A 12,642-nucleotide genomic window follows, 5' to 3' on the forward strand; every position below is an offset into this window, starting at 1 on the left:
TTTGAGTATGTGATAAACTCATGGAAATCTGCTTCCTAAGGTAATGACCTAGTCCTCGCTTTGACACTAAGCACTAAGGTGAAGACCTAGGAACTCGGCCTTTCCACCCGGAACTCACCCCACTGTCCTTGCCAGGCTGACGACAAGCACAAAAGCCAAGTTTGGAAAACTCCTAGGAAATGAGATCTCAGTCTGTCAGTGACTTCACAGATACGAATACACACGTACATACACCACTTAAAAGGTCACCTAGCACAGCTTACGGAAAAAACCGGAAAAACCAAGATGAGGGAAGAAGGTATCTCGACTAAAGAGAAAGGGAAAGAGGTTAACAGTGGAAGTCAAGTGAGGGGGGTACTTCTAAGCTGAGTTGTTGAGAGCCTGCTGCGACCCAGGTCCTGTGCTGGTACTGTGGATCCACCTGCAGTCCCAGCACTCTGGGAAGCTGAGGCAGGAGGATATTGTGCTGCAGCCCGGCCTGTGCAAACAGTGAGACCCTGCCTCAAAAAGGGCCAGGGATGTGGCTCTGTGCCAGTACCCTGAGTCCAAGCCCCAGCACTTTAACAACAATAATAATGTAAAAACCACTCTCACGCAGAAGGAAGAGAAAGTAGCTTCGGCTTCCCGCCCCAGCCGAGGCCCTTCCTGCCTGGCTCCCTTCCCACCCACTCCCAGCTTCACGTTTCTCCCAAGCTCACTACTACCCCGTTTCCTTCCTCTTCTCCTTCTCTTTCCAGAACGCCAGCTCCCCCAGGAGCCAGCCTCGCGTCTGCCCGGCACTGCTGGATCCACAGTGCCCGGGACAGGACCTGGGTCGCAGCAGGCTCTCAACAACTCAGCTGAAGGAACAAATCACTGCAGCGCAGATCAACTCAGAGCCTTGCAACCGTGGGGCGCAGCTGCGGCCTGCTCCTCGGACACCGAGGCTCGGAAGAACGTGACCAGCCGCTCCTCCCGTTACACACCGTCATTCCGCACTCATCCTACCAGTGCTACCACTAGAGAGACAGAAAGGAGACACACAAAGCCAGGATCAAAGTGCACAAAGGAGGTGCCAGGAAGTCACCCGGCTCTGGTCTGGTGCTAACAAACAAGAGGAGATGGGAAATCCTGTGTGGCTGGCAGTTCCACAAACACCGCGCTCCTCCAGGGCTCGGCCCCTCCTGCCGCAGCTGAGTGGGCGCAGGCGTGTGCGGAGCACGGGGTGGGGAGCAGAAATGCCTCTGCAGGGTGGACATGCATGGAAGCAAAGGAAACACAAGGAAGGGAGGCAGAGCAGGCAGGGCGGAGGGGCAAGGGCACTGAGAGAGGCCTGCCGGGAACACAACGCCAGCAGGGAAGGAGAAGGTGGGGGAGGACAGGGAGGAAGAAATCAGAGAACACGCATGCGCCCAGGGAGGGTGGCGGCGCCCTGTGCACCCAGGAGCAGCGAGCTACACTGTTATGCTGCAAACAGGTACGGGGCCACAGGAAAGGGGTGACAGAAGCAGTGGCACTGAGTCAACACCAGGCCCTGGGGGGACTAGCAGGGTGGCGGGAGGTGACCGTGACAGGTGCCACTGAGCTGATTCACACTCACTGGCTTACACCCTGAGCAGCCAGGTGCCAGGTGCACGGGCACTTCTCCGCAAGGCCGCCTACAGCCAGTGAGACTGTTTCTAAAATGCCAGTAAAATACCTGGGGCTCACCACACCGCTCACACAAGTGGGGCCGTAGAGGACTCTCATCTGGGGTAAGAGCCCTGACTCCTGTGCAGTGACATTCTGGGCTGGTGGCACGGTCCCCAGAGGTGGGCGTGCCACATTCTTGTCAGGAGGGGGAGGCCTGGCCCCGGGGAAATGACTACAGTACACAGCCTGCTTGTTCACACAAAGCAACAATGCCGGCTGCAGAATGTACGCTGCAGAACGTGGAGGGACGTGCTGGGGTTGTGGGCGAACTCAGCTCTCCAGTGCGCATCTGTGTGCCTCCTCACACGCCTGGCCCTCAAGGGTTAAAACCAGCCTAGGCCTCTGTGGAGCTGAACCAATCATGCTGCTCTTGGGGACATCACGTGCCTAAGGGGACGTCCTGGAAAGGCCAGGGGCAGCCGTGGCAGGGACCTGGCCTGGGAGAGGCTCTCCCGCAGCTGCCACTCCACCGCTCCACAAGGGTGCAGGAACCACGGGCCCCTCGCTACTGCTTCAGACAAAACCAGGACATTCCGGGATGGGGTTGGCAGTTCCCCACACAAACTCCTCTCAGCTCACACAGAAGGCACACAAAGCATGCCCTGCTCTCCGCCCATCTCCCACTTGTTTAGTATTTATAAAAGCTGATTACAAAACACAAACTTATCACTTAAGCCTCCAGCCAAGTGTGAAATCACTCAAATGTTTACACTAAGCAGACTTCAAGCCCATCAAACGCAGGTGTGCGAGAGACCTAGTTGACCCCCAGACTTCCGTACTTATTTTTCTGTCCGTACCAGGGGTTGAACTCACGACCATGCACTTACAAAGTAGGCGCTTATGCTGCTGAGCTAAATCCCCAGCCCCAGACTTCACGCTTTCAAGCCACAGCCCAAGCAGAAAGCTGTTTTTGTTCTCCTTATAGTCAGCCCTCCACATCTGAGGGCCCACATCTGCAGGGTCGACCAACTGCTCACTGAAGAATTTGGGGGGAAATTCAGCCTTCATATTTATAAGTGTTTATTGTGACTGACCTTTTGTCATTATTACCTAAACCACAGAAAACAACGATGCCCTTGGCATATCTGTTGAATTAGACAGTAGAGGTCACCTACAGAGGATTGAAAGTACAGGAGGGCGCGTGGGTCACACACAGATGCCACGGGGACTTGGGTACCTATGGATTTGGGTACTGGGACCAGTCCTGCACATGCACCGAGGGGTGGGTACCACCAGGCCTTTCATTCAGGTGCTAGCTGCTGGTGCTGTATGCACGTGTGTGTATAACTGTGGGAGCACCTGGGTGGACAGGAGATTCTGATAGGACAGCGGGCGGCTGCAATGCTGATGACACTGCCAGTTTGGTGGCAGGGCAGCAGGCCTTTCTTTCCTACAGCTGGAGGTAGGGAGTTTCCGGCTGGAATGAGTTTCTCCTGCTTGCCCTGAACATCCAGGCCCCCCAGCTCCTGCTACACCACACAGCCAGCCTCGTCTTGCTCAGAGGTGAGAGACGCTGGGTCCTTGGAGTAAAAGGAGGGCCCGTTCCAGCTAGGCAGCTGCAGGGGCTCAGGAACCCAGCTACTGATGTAGGCAGCTTTGGACAGGGCACAAGGCAGCTCCGGAAGAAGCCCCAACTGCGAGGGGACAAGGGAGAGCAGTCTGGCAAAATCAGGGCAGGACACAGCTGCTCCACCAAGCCTGACAGAGCAGGGAAGGAATGGGCCTTGTAGGCAGGTACAGAGCAGCTGGCCCAGTACCCACAGGCTGGAGACGTTTGAACAACAAGCCACCCGCCTCCTGAAAAGCCAGGAGAAGTCCAGGGCTTGCTGGCCACGGCTAAGATGTCCACAGCATGCACTGGTCAAAACAAAAAGCAAATATAAATCAGTCAGCACACCAAGATTCCAGACTCGGGTATGGATCAGACACAAGCCCAGATGGAGAACGCAAAGAGGATGCAGTGATGTCCCCACTCCCCCTCTAGGCCTAGAGGTTCACGGCACAGCTTCTCAGGTTAACTTCTGTGCCTGCGGGACCAAGGCGAGACCAAGGTGCTCCGACGTGACTGGAGAACCAGCAGACCATGAGAAAGCTCGCAGGCCGAGCTCACAGGCTGAGCTCTTCGGAAGGCGAACTCTGCTGCTTCCTTGTTAGCAAAGCAACAGAATACATGGATCCGCTCTCCAAGGTTTACTTTACTTAACCAGGGCAGGGTTCTGCGGCCACCGTCCCTGGGCCAATTCATGGAGGACTCCATTAGCCATGGGAAAGGAGCAGGGACCTCAGAATCGGGAGCCAGGCATACTCAGCTGGAGACTATCGCCCAAGTAGGCAACCAGCCAGCCACTGCTCCTGCTGTATAAAGCGCAGCAGAGAGGGCTGCAGATTCCTCTCCGACCTCTCCTCACCTCTCCTCACCTCTCAGGGAGCCAGGCAGGAAAGCTCATTAATTCCTGAGACCACCTGGGGCAGCCTGCCTGACCTCCTGGGCTGGGTGGGCTCTTCCTTCCTGGGTGGGGCGGGCCATGCAGGAAAACAAGGGAGGGCTTCCCAGGTACTCGCCACCGCAAACCTCAGGCCACTGAAAAGAGCTCTCTTTGTGTCAGTGGGGTGCAGTGCACGTCTGTGATCCCAGTACTTGGGAGGCTGAGGCAGGAGGATCACTGCAAGTTCCAGGCCAGCCTGGGCTACATAGTGGGACCCTGCCTCAAACCACAAACAAACAAACAAAAAACCACATTTTCCTTTCCTTAGGTCTGAAGGCCCTGCAAGCCTTGGCTCCACTCTCCAAAGCTGCAGGCACAGGTGGAAAGAGTACTACGGTGCCATTTAGCCGACATCTTATGTGTCCCAGCCCTGCCTCCCCAAGCCCCTGCCAGACTCACCGTGACCACGCTGTGCTAGGATCCCGGCCGCCGCGGCAGCCTTCCTCTCCCTCCCCCGGCGCTGCAGTGAGCAGCTGAGCCGGGCTCCCTGGGCACACACAGCTTCCCCACCTCCTGGAGAGCGAAGGTTAAAGAGGAAAACTCGGCAGGCAGGCACAGGACACAGCAAGGCAGCCTGCAGGCCCCAGGGCAGGGCCAGGGCGGGGCGCGGCCACTGGTCAAGGCCTGTGTGCGAAAGGCTGCCAACGCGGGGTTCAGGGCCATCCCCGAGGAGACCTGTGTGCAGCCCCTCCTCAGACTGGACGACCCACGACAGCCATGCAGTCCACGTCTCGAGCGTGCCCAGCACCCTCCAGGCCCCGGTTCATGCTCCAGGACTGAAACCAAAGCTGAAGGTCACATGGAGAGTTCTGCTCACGATTCCTACCCGGATGAGGACAGGGACGCAGCTCGGTGCTGCGCCTGATTCCCAGTACTGGGAAACCAGGAAGCGCAGAGACAACTGGCTATGAGGCCACAGGGCCTTGAGTGAGGTGCATTTTGCCTTATGGTTTCGTCCCCTCTCCAGGAGACCAGCTGGCCCTGCGGCAGGACCACCCGTGCACACACCGGGAAAAGGCTACGCGCTACAGTGGGGAGCCAGGGTACGCCCTGCATCCGAGCGAAGAGAGGCTGCCTGGATGCAGACGGACCTCTTGAAGCCTGGTCCGAAACCTTCCTCAGGCACTGAAGGCCCGGTGCCTGCCCAGCTCCCCGCCTTGGCCCCCCCACATCATGGTCTCGGTTCTGTGGGTCTCCGTCTGGTTTGAACCACAAAGCAATTGCTACTTCAGTCCTGAGTCCAGGCCCGCACCCCTGTCGTCTTCCTGAAGCCCCTCCCACCCCTTCTCGGCTCCCCTACCTCCCGCTTGCCCTCTCCCACCACTCCAGAGTGCATGGTGCTCAGCTCCACCCTGCATTTTGCTGGGGTGCTGGGATCAAAATGCAGCACATGCCAGGCAAGCACTCTACTGAGTGACACCCCAGCTTCCTTTTTTTGTGGGGCATACTGAGGATCAAACTCATGTTTACCAGGCAAGTACTTGAGCCACTGAACCAAATTCCTGGCCCTCTGATCCCCCTGTAATTTGAGATAGGGTCTCACTAAACTGCCTAGGCTGGTCTTGAACTCAAGACCGTCCCGCCTCTGCCTCCCTCCTAGCTGGGATCACAGACATGCACAATATTCAGCTTCCATTGTACTCTTTTTTTTTTTTTTTTTTTTTTTTTGTCTTTTTCCTTTTTATCGGTACTGGGGATCAAACTCACATGGAGAGTCCTGCTCATGATTCCTACCCGGAATACTGCCTGCTTCCAAGGCAGGTGCTTATGCGGCTGAGCTAAATCCCCAGCCCCCTTCCATTTTACTCTTACACTGAATTATCCTATATTTAACTGTGAATGAGTAAAACTTCGTTTTGAAAAACACATTTCTGCAAATGCACATACTCATGTGTACTCTCTCTCTAGGGGATCCCAGAACGCCGTCACTCTGAAATTCCTCATTAGTGGCCAGGGGTCACTTAGATTTTGTTTCTAAGCAAAGAAACAGGTCCCAAGCCTCACCCTATCTGGAGATGACAGCCTGAAGGAACTGTCCCCGCCCCTTTCCCCAGGAATGGGATTGGCTTTGCCTCACAGAACCTCACAGCTGCAGCCCACACAGGCTAGGCAGGGCAGGCGGTGTGCAGACTGCTCAAGTGGAGCAGCTGTACGTGCCCCCCTCAACTCTGAGACTGTGCCTGGGACACACTGCATGCCTGGCAGGCAGCTGGCGAGTTAACACTCCCGGGTGTTTGCCAGTCTTTCAGGAGTGCATTCTTCTGTGCACTCAGAATGCCACAGGTCACTGAGACTGTCCTGTCATGCATTTCCAGTCCTCTGTACTAATGGTGAGGCTTCCAGCCCTGCAAGAGGGCCCCCGCCCTCTGCCTCAGCAGCCTGGGAATGTGGGCTGGGCAGGCGCATCTGTGGGGAGAGGCATCTGCTTGCCAAGGGACACAGCAGGCAACTGAGGAGGTGCTGGATTGGAAAAGACCCTCTCCGATCCCTTTCAGCAGCTTCCCCCGTCCCTCCTCCGTCTCTCCCCTTGGCGCCCAGCTACGCCCAGGCCTGCCTTCTTCCTCCCCAAGGACGGCAGGCAGTGTGCCAGGCCTTCCCAGTACCTTCAGGCTGTGCATGCTCCCCTTCCGGGGGACGGGCTCCAAAGGGCTCCAAGCAGCCTGTCATCTCTGGGAACTGGCCCTCCTGCAGCCCTCCACCCTCTGCCCCATTAGCTGGAGATTAGTCCTCTGTGACCGGCTATCTGGGCTCCCCTCCCTCCTGGGGGGCACACACACAGTCCCACTGCAAGGAACCAAGGATACACTCCAGACCCTGGCCCGGGAATGGGGTGCAATGGGGGGCTGCGGCCAGCCCCACTCTCGGTGACGTCACACGGCCTTACCTCGTCCCACTCCGAGGCAAAGGAGGGCGACTTCTCCAGCCTCTTCTTCCCGATGCTACAGCTGGACAAAGACTCGCTCCGGCTCCCCATCGCAGCGTCCTCCGTGGGTGAGCAGGTCAGGAGATCAGAGTCAGACTTGGACAAACTGCGGCTGAGTTTGAGCTCCGCTTTGGGTTTGTTGGTGGGAGGGGCCCGGCTTCTGGCCCCACTCCGGTCTCCTTCTTCCTCAGCACCAGCAGGGTGCGGGGGCGCAGTGTGAGTCAAAGTTTCGGGGTGCGATCGGCCGTTGGCAGGGGGCAGGCCTGCTGGGTAGCCTGCTCTCTTGCTCTGGTCCAGGCTGCCAGGCTGGGAGACCCCGGGAGTGTGCACGCCCGTCTCCTCCAGCTGCATGCTGGCTCCGTGGCCGTCGCCCTGCTTCGGGGTCCCGTCTGGATGGCTCTGGCCCGTGGCAGACAGCAGCTGGAAAGGGTCCTGCCCCACCTCGCACACCGGGGAGGAGCCGTGGAGGAGACCTGAGAACTGCTCTGGGACCTGCCCGTCCTGCCCCTCCGCAGAGTGCTGGCTCCGGCTGCCACTGCTTTGCCTGTGGTCTTGGAGTGGACGGAGAGAAATAAAAAATTAAACGTGGCAAAAATCAACAAAGTTCCATTGCAGTGAGCATAGAGCAGAGCAAAAGAATTCAAAGACGGGGGAAGAGAGAGAAGCTGACGGGCTGGGGAGGGGACTGAGGGAAGGAAGGAAGCAAACAGCTTCGTACTGTTCTAAATGCTCGGTTTGTACCCAAAGCTGGAGCACTTATGAAATTCTAAACACTGGCCTGATTAATGCTATCTGGCAGTCCTCCGTGCCATTAAGCGTTCTGTTAACATTAACAACCAGCCCTGGCTATATAAGGTGAGGAGAAGTGCTAGCTGACCGCATCCGACAGAAAGGACCGAGGAGGACAGGGTGCAGGGACCTGGAGTCACACAGAGCAGGACACAGAGAGGAGCCGGGCGCTCAGGCGGGCGGGTGCCAGCGAGCAAGCAGAGGCGAGCCTGGCTCTTGGAACATCTGATGCATTTCCATAAAGGCCAAAGTGTTATTTAGAGCACCGCCCGCCCTTCCTTTGGCAAGCAGGCGACCCAGAAAAAAACAAACGGAGGTCACGATCCCCAACCTGCCACTTCTGGAATTCCTTAACTCAAAGTGCAGAACCCAGGGCAGAGAAGTAACTGCTTCCTTCCTTGCAGGGGTCTTCGGAGCTCCACGCCTTATCCTTCCTTCCTCGGGAACAGACTTTTCTTTCTTTTTTTTTAAGAATATGCACATCTCTTGCCTGCCAAAGCCTCCCAGCTGCTCATATTTGTTTAAGTTTAACCTTAGCTGATCTACCAAAAAAGAAATGGTCTAGCTTGTCACCACCAGGGGACATGTGCGGTCTCTGAAGACTTTGCTAACATCCTAGAAACCTGACACCACTGGCTTAGGAAGCCAAGTACTACTTTACACCCAAAAACCTCTGCCCCAAAGCAGCATAAATAACTGGTGGAACCAGAGTCCAACAGCCAACACTGGGACACCCCGGGGCTTCCCCCAGAGAATGCAGTCCCGTTGGACTTCCGCCCAGGTGCCCGCACTAGATGGGGTTCCAGAGCTGACACCCAAACGTCTTCCTCTACCACCTGTGCCTCTGCGCATCCGCCACACCACGCCCCACCTGCCTGCGGTGCCCCAAAGCCACTCATGAGATCAGAGACTCTTAGAACCAAAAGGGTCAAGTTCAAATACATATACATTTTTAATTTTTGTTGTCTTAGGTTTTGATTTTTTAGACAGGGTCTCGCTTTGTAGTGCAGTCTGGCTTTGAACTCTTGGTGATCCTCCTGCTTCAGCTTCCGAAATGCTGGGATTACAAGCATGCCCACCCTACTTGAGCGAGCTCAAGTATTTTTACAGACAAGGAAACAGCCCCACAGCCCCTCGGTGGTTTGTCCCAGGCAGTGGGGGAGAAGACTCTGACCCAGGAGTCGGAGCCAGAGCGCTGGTTCCGGGCCAGCTGTACTGGTCTCCAGCTGCACGGCCTGGGCACTGGCACCTTTGTATCTTGGGGCCTACACACGCCTTAAACTCCTTTAACACTATGATGGTCCCCGCTGTGTGGCAGCGGCAAACTTGTCCCTCTTGGGGTGCAGGGCCCCGCGTGGCGCCTCTCCTGCTGCTTCTTGTGTGGCTCAGTCTCCACTGCCCCACAGCCCAAGCCCCTTCCAGCAGCCAGCGGAGCAGAGAGAACAGGGTGAGCACCTGCCCCCTCCCTGCGGAGCTCAGGGTCTGAGCTCTCAGCCTGCAGAGGGAGCCAAGAGCTGGACTCTGCTGCCTCCTCTACTTCTGACCCCTTTGGAACACTTGCCCTCCCACCCCGCCCATAAACCCCACTTCCCAAAGGTCAGGGTGTGAGCAGTATACAAGTGGTGAGCACCTCAAACATCTCCAGGGAGGAAGCCGCTAGATGCTTGCTCCAGACAGGCTGGGCCAGGTGTCACAGCTACAAACATCCTAATGGCAGCCGGCAGGGTGCACGCTGCACCCCACAACTTAGAGACACCTATCTCAGGAGGAGGAGGAAGGTGTAAACCACAAAAATTATTCTCCTTGAAAAGAGCAGCTGTCTCCATTTTGGATAAATTTAACCTATCTCCATGCACAGGGCTGGCCGGGCTATTTCTTTGTCCCTTCAACTGGCTTTAAGCAATGTAAACTGGGCTGGCTAAGGAGCTGATGTGTAAACTCGAAAGGTGACAGCTTAGTGTTACCCCACCTGGGGACTCCCCAAACACATGGTTGAGCCAGGACTGAGCTTCAAGAAAGAGGCTGTGACCTCCTGGGGCAAACAGGATTGTAAATCAGAGCTGAAGCACGGACCCCAAATTATTAGATGCTGCCTCAGTGGCATTATGCAGATTGCTCGCTCTGTATTTCCTGCCCTCTGCTTATGGCAGAGGTCTCAGACCTCCTACCTAGCCCGGCTCACAGTAGTCAGTCACATATTTCCCGCCACTCTGTCACCTGTTCCCGAGCCACTCCCCTCATGGAGAATTAATAAAACCTGGGTCGGGCTCTGGGCCACGGCCTTTGTTCCGGTGAACACCATCTCGGCTGGACTCAGGGCCCCTCGGCTCCCTGTAACTGTATATATGCCTCAGGGTCTTTCTTCTCGCCGTGGGTTGCACTGGAATAACTGCCTACAGTTCCAATAACTTCTCCTTGGGATTACAGATATAGCCCGATGGGAAAGGGTTCTCTACAGAGGAGGAAGCCGTCACCGCTGAGGGGTGCAGCAGTCCAAGGCCTCAGCTTCAGTCCCCGCTACCACAAAACAAGCACACAGCAGCTGGTGGCCAGAACGAAGCTGCCCGCTGACTCTGCACGTTAGGCCACAGAGCAGATAGCATGTGACCGCACATCCTCAGCTCAGGGAAGAGTCAACCAGGCTGTAAAATTTGCCACTGTTGCTGGGGATTTAGCTTAGTGGCATAAGCGCCTGCCTGGCAAGAGTGAGGTTGTCAGTTTGATCCCCGGGACCAAAAAAAGAAAAGAAAATTTGCTACTGTTGCAAAAATTACGGTGTTTTTTTGTTTGTTTGTTTGTAATGGTACTAGAGGTTGAACCCAGGGCCTTTGCACTGAACTACATTCCCAGTTCTTTTCATTTTTTAATTTTGAGCAAGGGTGCTGCTGGCCTTGAACTTGTGATCCTCCTGCTTCACCTCTGGGACTACACTCTAACGACTGTCTCTAGATATTACCACATGTGAGTGAAAAACAAGATGCTGGGAACAGGACCGCAGGCTTCTCCTTTAGGTCCACTTCCAGCTTCTTATTCAACACTCTGGGCCCTGGTCAGGGTGGGGAGGCCTGACAACAGGACAGCATGGCGGCCCAGAAGTGGGGTCTGCCTGGCTGCCCTGCCGGGGCGGACCTCGGGACACAGGCCACAGAGAATGTTCCGACGGCTGCTGTGGGCGCTGACAATGAGGGCCCTGTCACACAGCCACCATTCATCAGGCCAGTCGTCAATGAAGAAAGAGGGGCAGCTGCCAGGAGCTCAATAACAGATGACGCTGGGGAAGGAAGTGGGCAGAAAGAGAGAAGGAATGGAAACTCGCGGGGAGCTCCATGGAGAGAGAGGAAGAACCTCGAGCCCCCACACGAGGGCCGCGGAAGCCCTGCAAGGGCTCCTAGCACCGTCTTCCCGGGCTCTCCGGAGCACAGACCTAGTCCCTGAAAGGCTCATCAAGATCTAAGGACCTCGGAGCCCTAACGGGCGGGTACTGCTTCCCCAGAAAACCATCAAAGGCTAAGCTGCGTGCCCAGCAAACCGCAGGGTGGGGAAAGAACCACTTGATGGCTTCTTTCCTCTGTAGAGTCCAGCATGATACGAGGTTTTTAGGGACGAGGCATGAACCATTTATTGCATGACGGAGAGACATCTGAGGCAACGACCCCCATCCGTGCCTCATCCTTGTCCCTCTAAGTTTGTAATCTTTTTTTTCTTTTAATTTTTTTTAAAGCCAGTAAAATTTAGCAGTGGGGGTGGTGGTATTAAGTTTGTAATCTTTTTATTGGTACCAGGGATCGAACTCATGACTGCCTGCTTGGAAGGCAGGCGCTTATGCCGCTGAGCTAAATCCCCAGTCCCATAAGTTTGTAATCTTGATAGCACTTATTTCACAGGATTACTGTGAGAATTAAACTACTTGCAAAGCATTTAGAAGCGAGCTGGGGAAGGCAGCTCTCAGCGATGGTAACCACCGCCATCATCTGCCTGCGGGAGCTACCATAGCTCTCTCTGCTCGCAGGTGAGCCCACCCCTCCTCCAGTCCTCACAGGCTGCCACATGGGTCAGCACAGACCCGGAGCATGACAGTGGCCTGAAGACACAGAGCATTTCACGATCAGCCACCACCTCCATCACCCTCGAACTCCCACGGCAGAAGGGACAGAAGGTAACATGAAGGAGGGCCGAGCACGGCTCTGGGGCCGGCCCTAGAAAGCCCATCAGTGGGCACGTACCAACTGTCTGCCCCAGGGGACACCGGCTGGCATGAGGATGAAGATGCCAAGCCCGCCTCAGGGGGCTTACCAGCTGTTGGGAGAGGCTGGCCACTCAGAAGGAATTAGAAAGCAAAAAGAAACAGATGCTTCGGGAAAGGCATACAGCAAGCTGGTATGGTGGCGTATGGCTGTAATCCCAGCACTCTGGGAGGCTGAGGCAGGAAGATCACAAATTCAAGCACAGCCTGGGCAACTTGGAGACTTAGTGAGAGACCTTGTCTCAAAAGGGCTGGGGATGTAACTCAGCAAGAAAGCCCTTGGTTCAAAATCCAGTACAGCGGGGCTGGGGATTTAGCTCAGCAGCATAAGCGCCTGCCTTGCAAGCAGGCAGTCCTGAGTTTGATCCCTGGTACCGATAAAAAGGAAAAAGACAAAAAAAAAAAAATTTAAAAAAAAAAAACCAGTACAGGGTAGAAAAAAGACAGAGGAAAGATCAGAGCAGAGAAGAACAGAGAAAAAAAAGAAGGAAGATACCAAATGCAGGGTGAACAGAAAGGGAAGTGTCAGC

General features: G+C 55.6%; 1 protein-coding gene and 1 long non-coding RNA gene across 8 annotated transcripts in view; one reads left to right on the forward strand and one right to left on the reverse strand.

Annotated features, from left to right (window-relative positions):
• Positions 1-12,642, reverse strand: part of Anks1a (ankyrin repeat and sterile alpha motif domain containing 1A) — a 147,258-nt gene that overhangs the window by 40,899 nt on the left and 93,717 nt on the right. For 6 of the 7 annotated variants that reach the window (XR_010044120.1, XR_010044121.1, XR_010044123.1 and 3 more), the window contains one exon: positions 7,042-7,631. Coding sequence is in view for 2 of the 7 variants with exons in the window: in XM_063239028.1 (XP_063095098.1) it covers positions 7,042-7,631 (590 nt within the window). In the remaining 5 variants the exon portion in view is untranslated. Of the gene's footprint in view, positions 1-4,556; positions 4,646-7,041; positions 7,632-12,642 lie in introns of those variants that run through there. The other variant, XR_010044125.1, reaches the window with a different exon arrangement.
• Positions 552-6,025, forward strand: LOC134473723 (uncharacterized). The gene is made up of 2 exons (XR_010044132.1): positions 552-1,456; positions 4,426-6,025. It is a non-coding gene; the product is annotated as an uncharacterized LOC134473723 (long non-coding RNA).

The sequence above is a fragment of the Cavia porcellus genome, unplaced genomic scaffold (assembly GCF_034190915.1).
Source record: "Cavia porcellus strain 051 isolate PalLab524CR breed Dunkin Hartley unplaced genomic scaffold, mCavPor4.1 scaffold_28, whole genome shotgun sequence".
Taxonomy (NCBI): domain Eukaryota; kingdom Metazoa; phylum Chordata; class Mammalia; order Rodentia; family Caviidae; genus Cavia; species Cavia porcellus.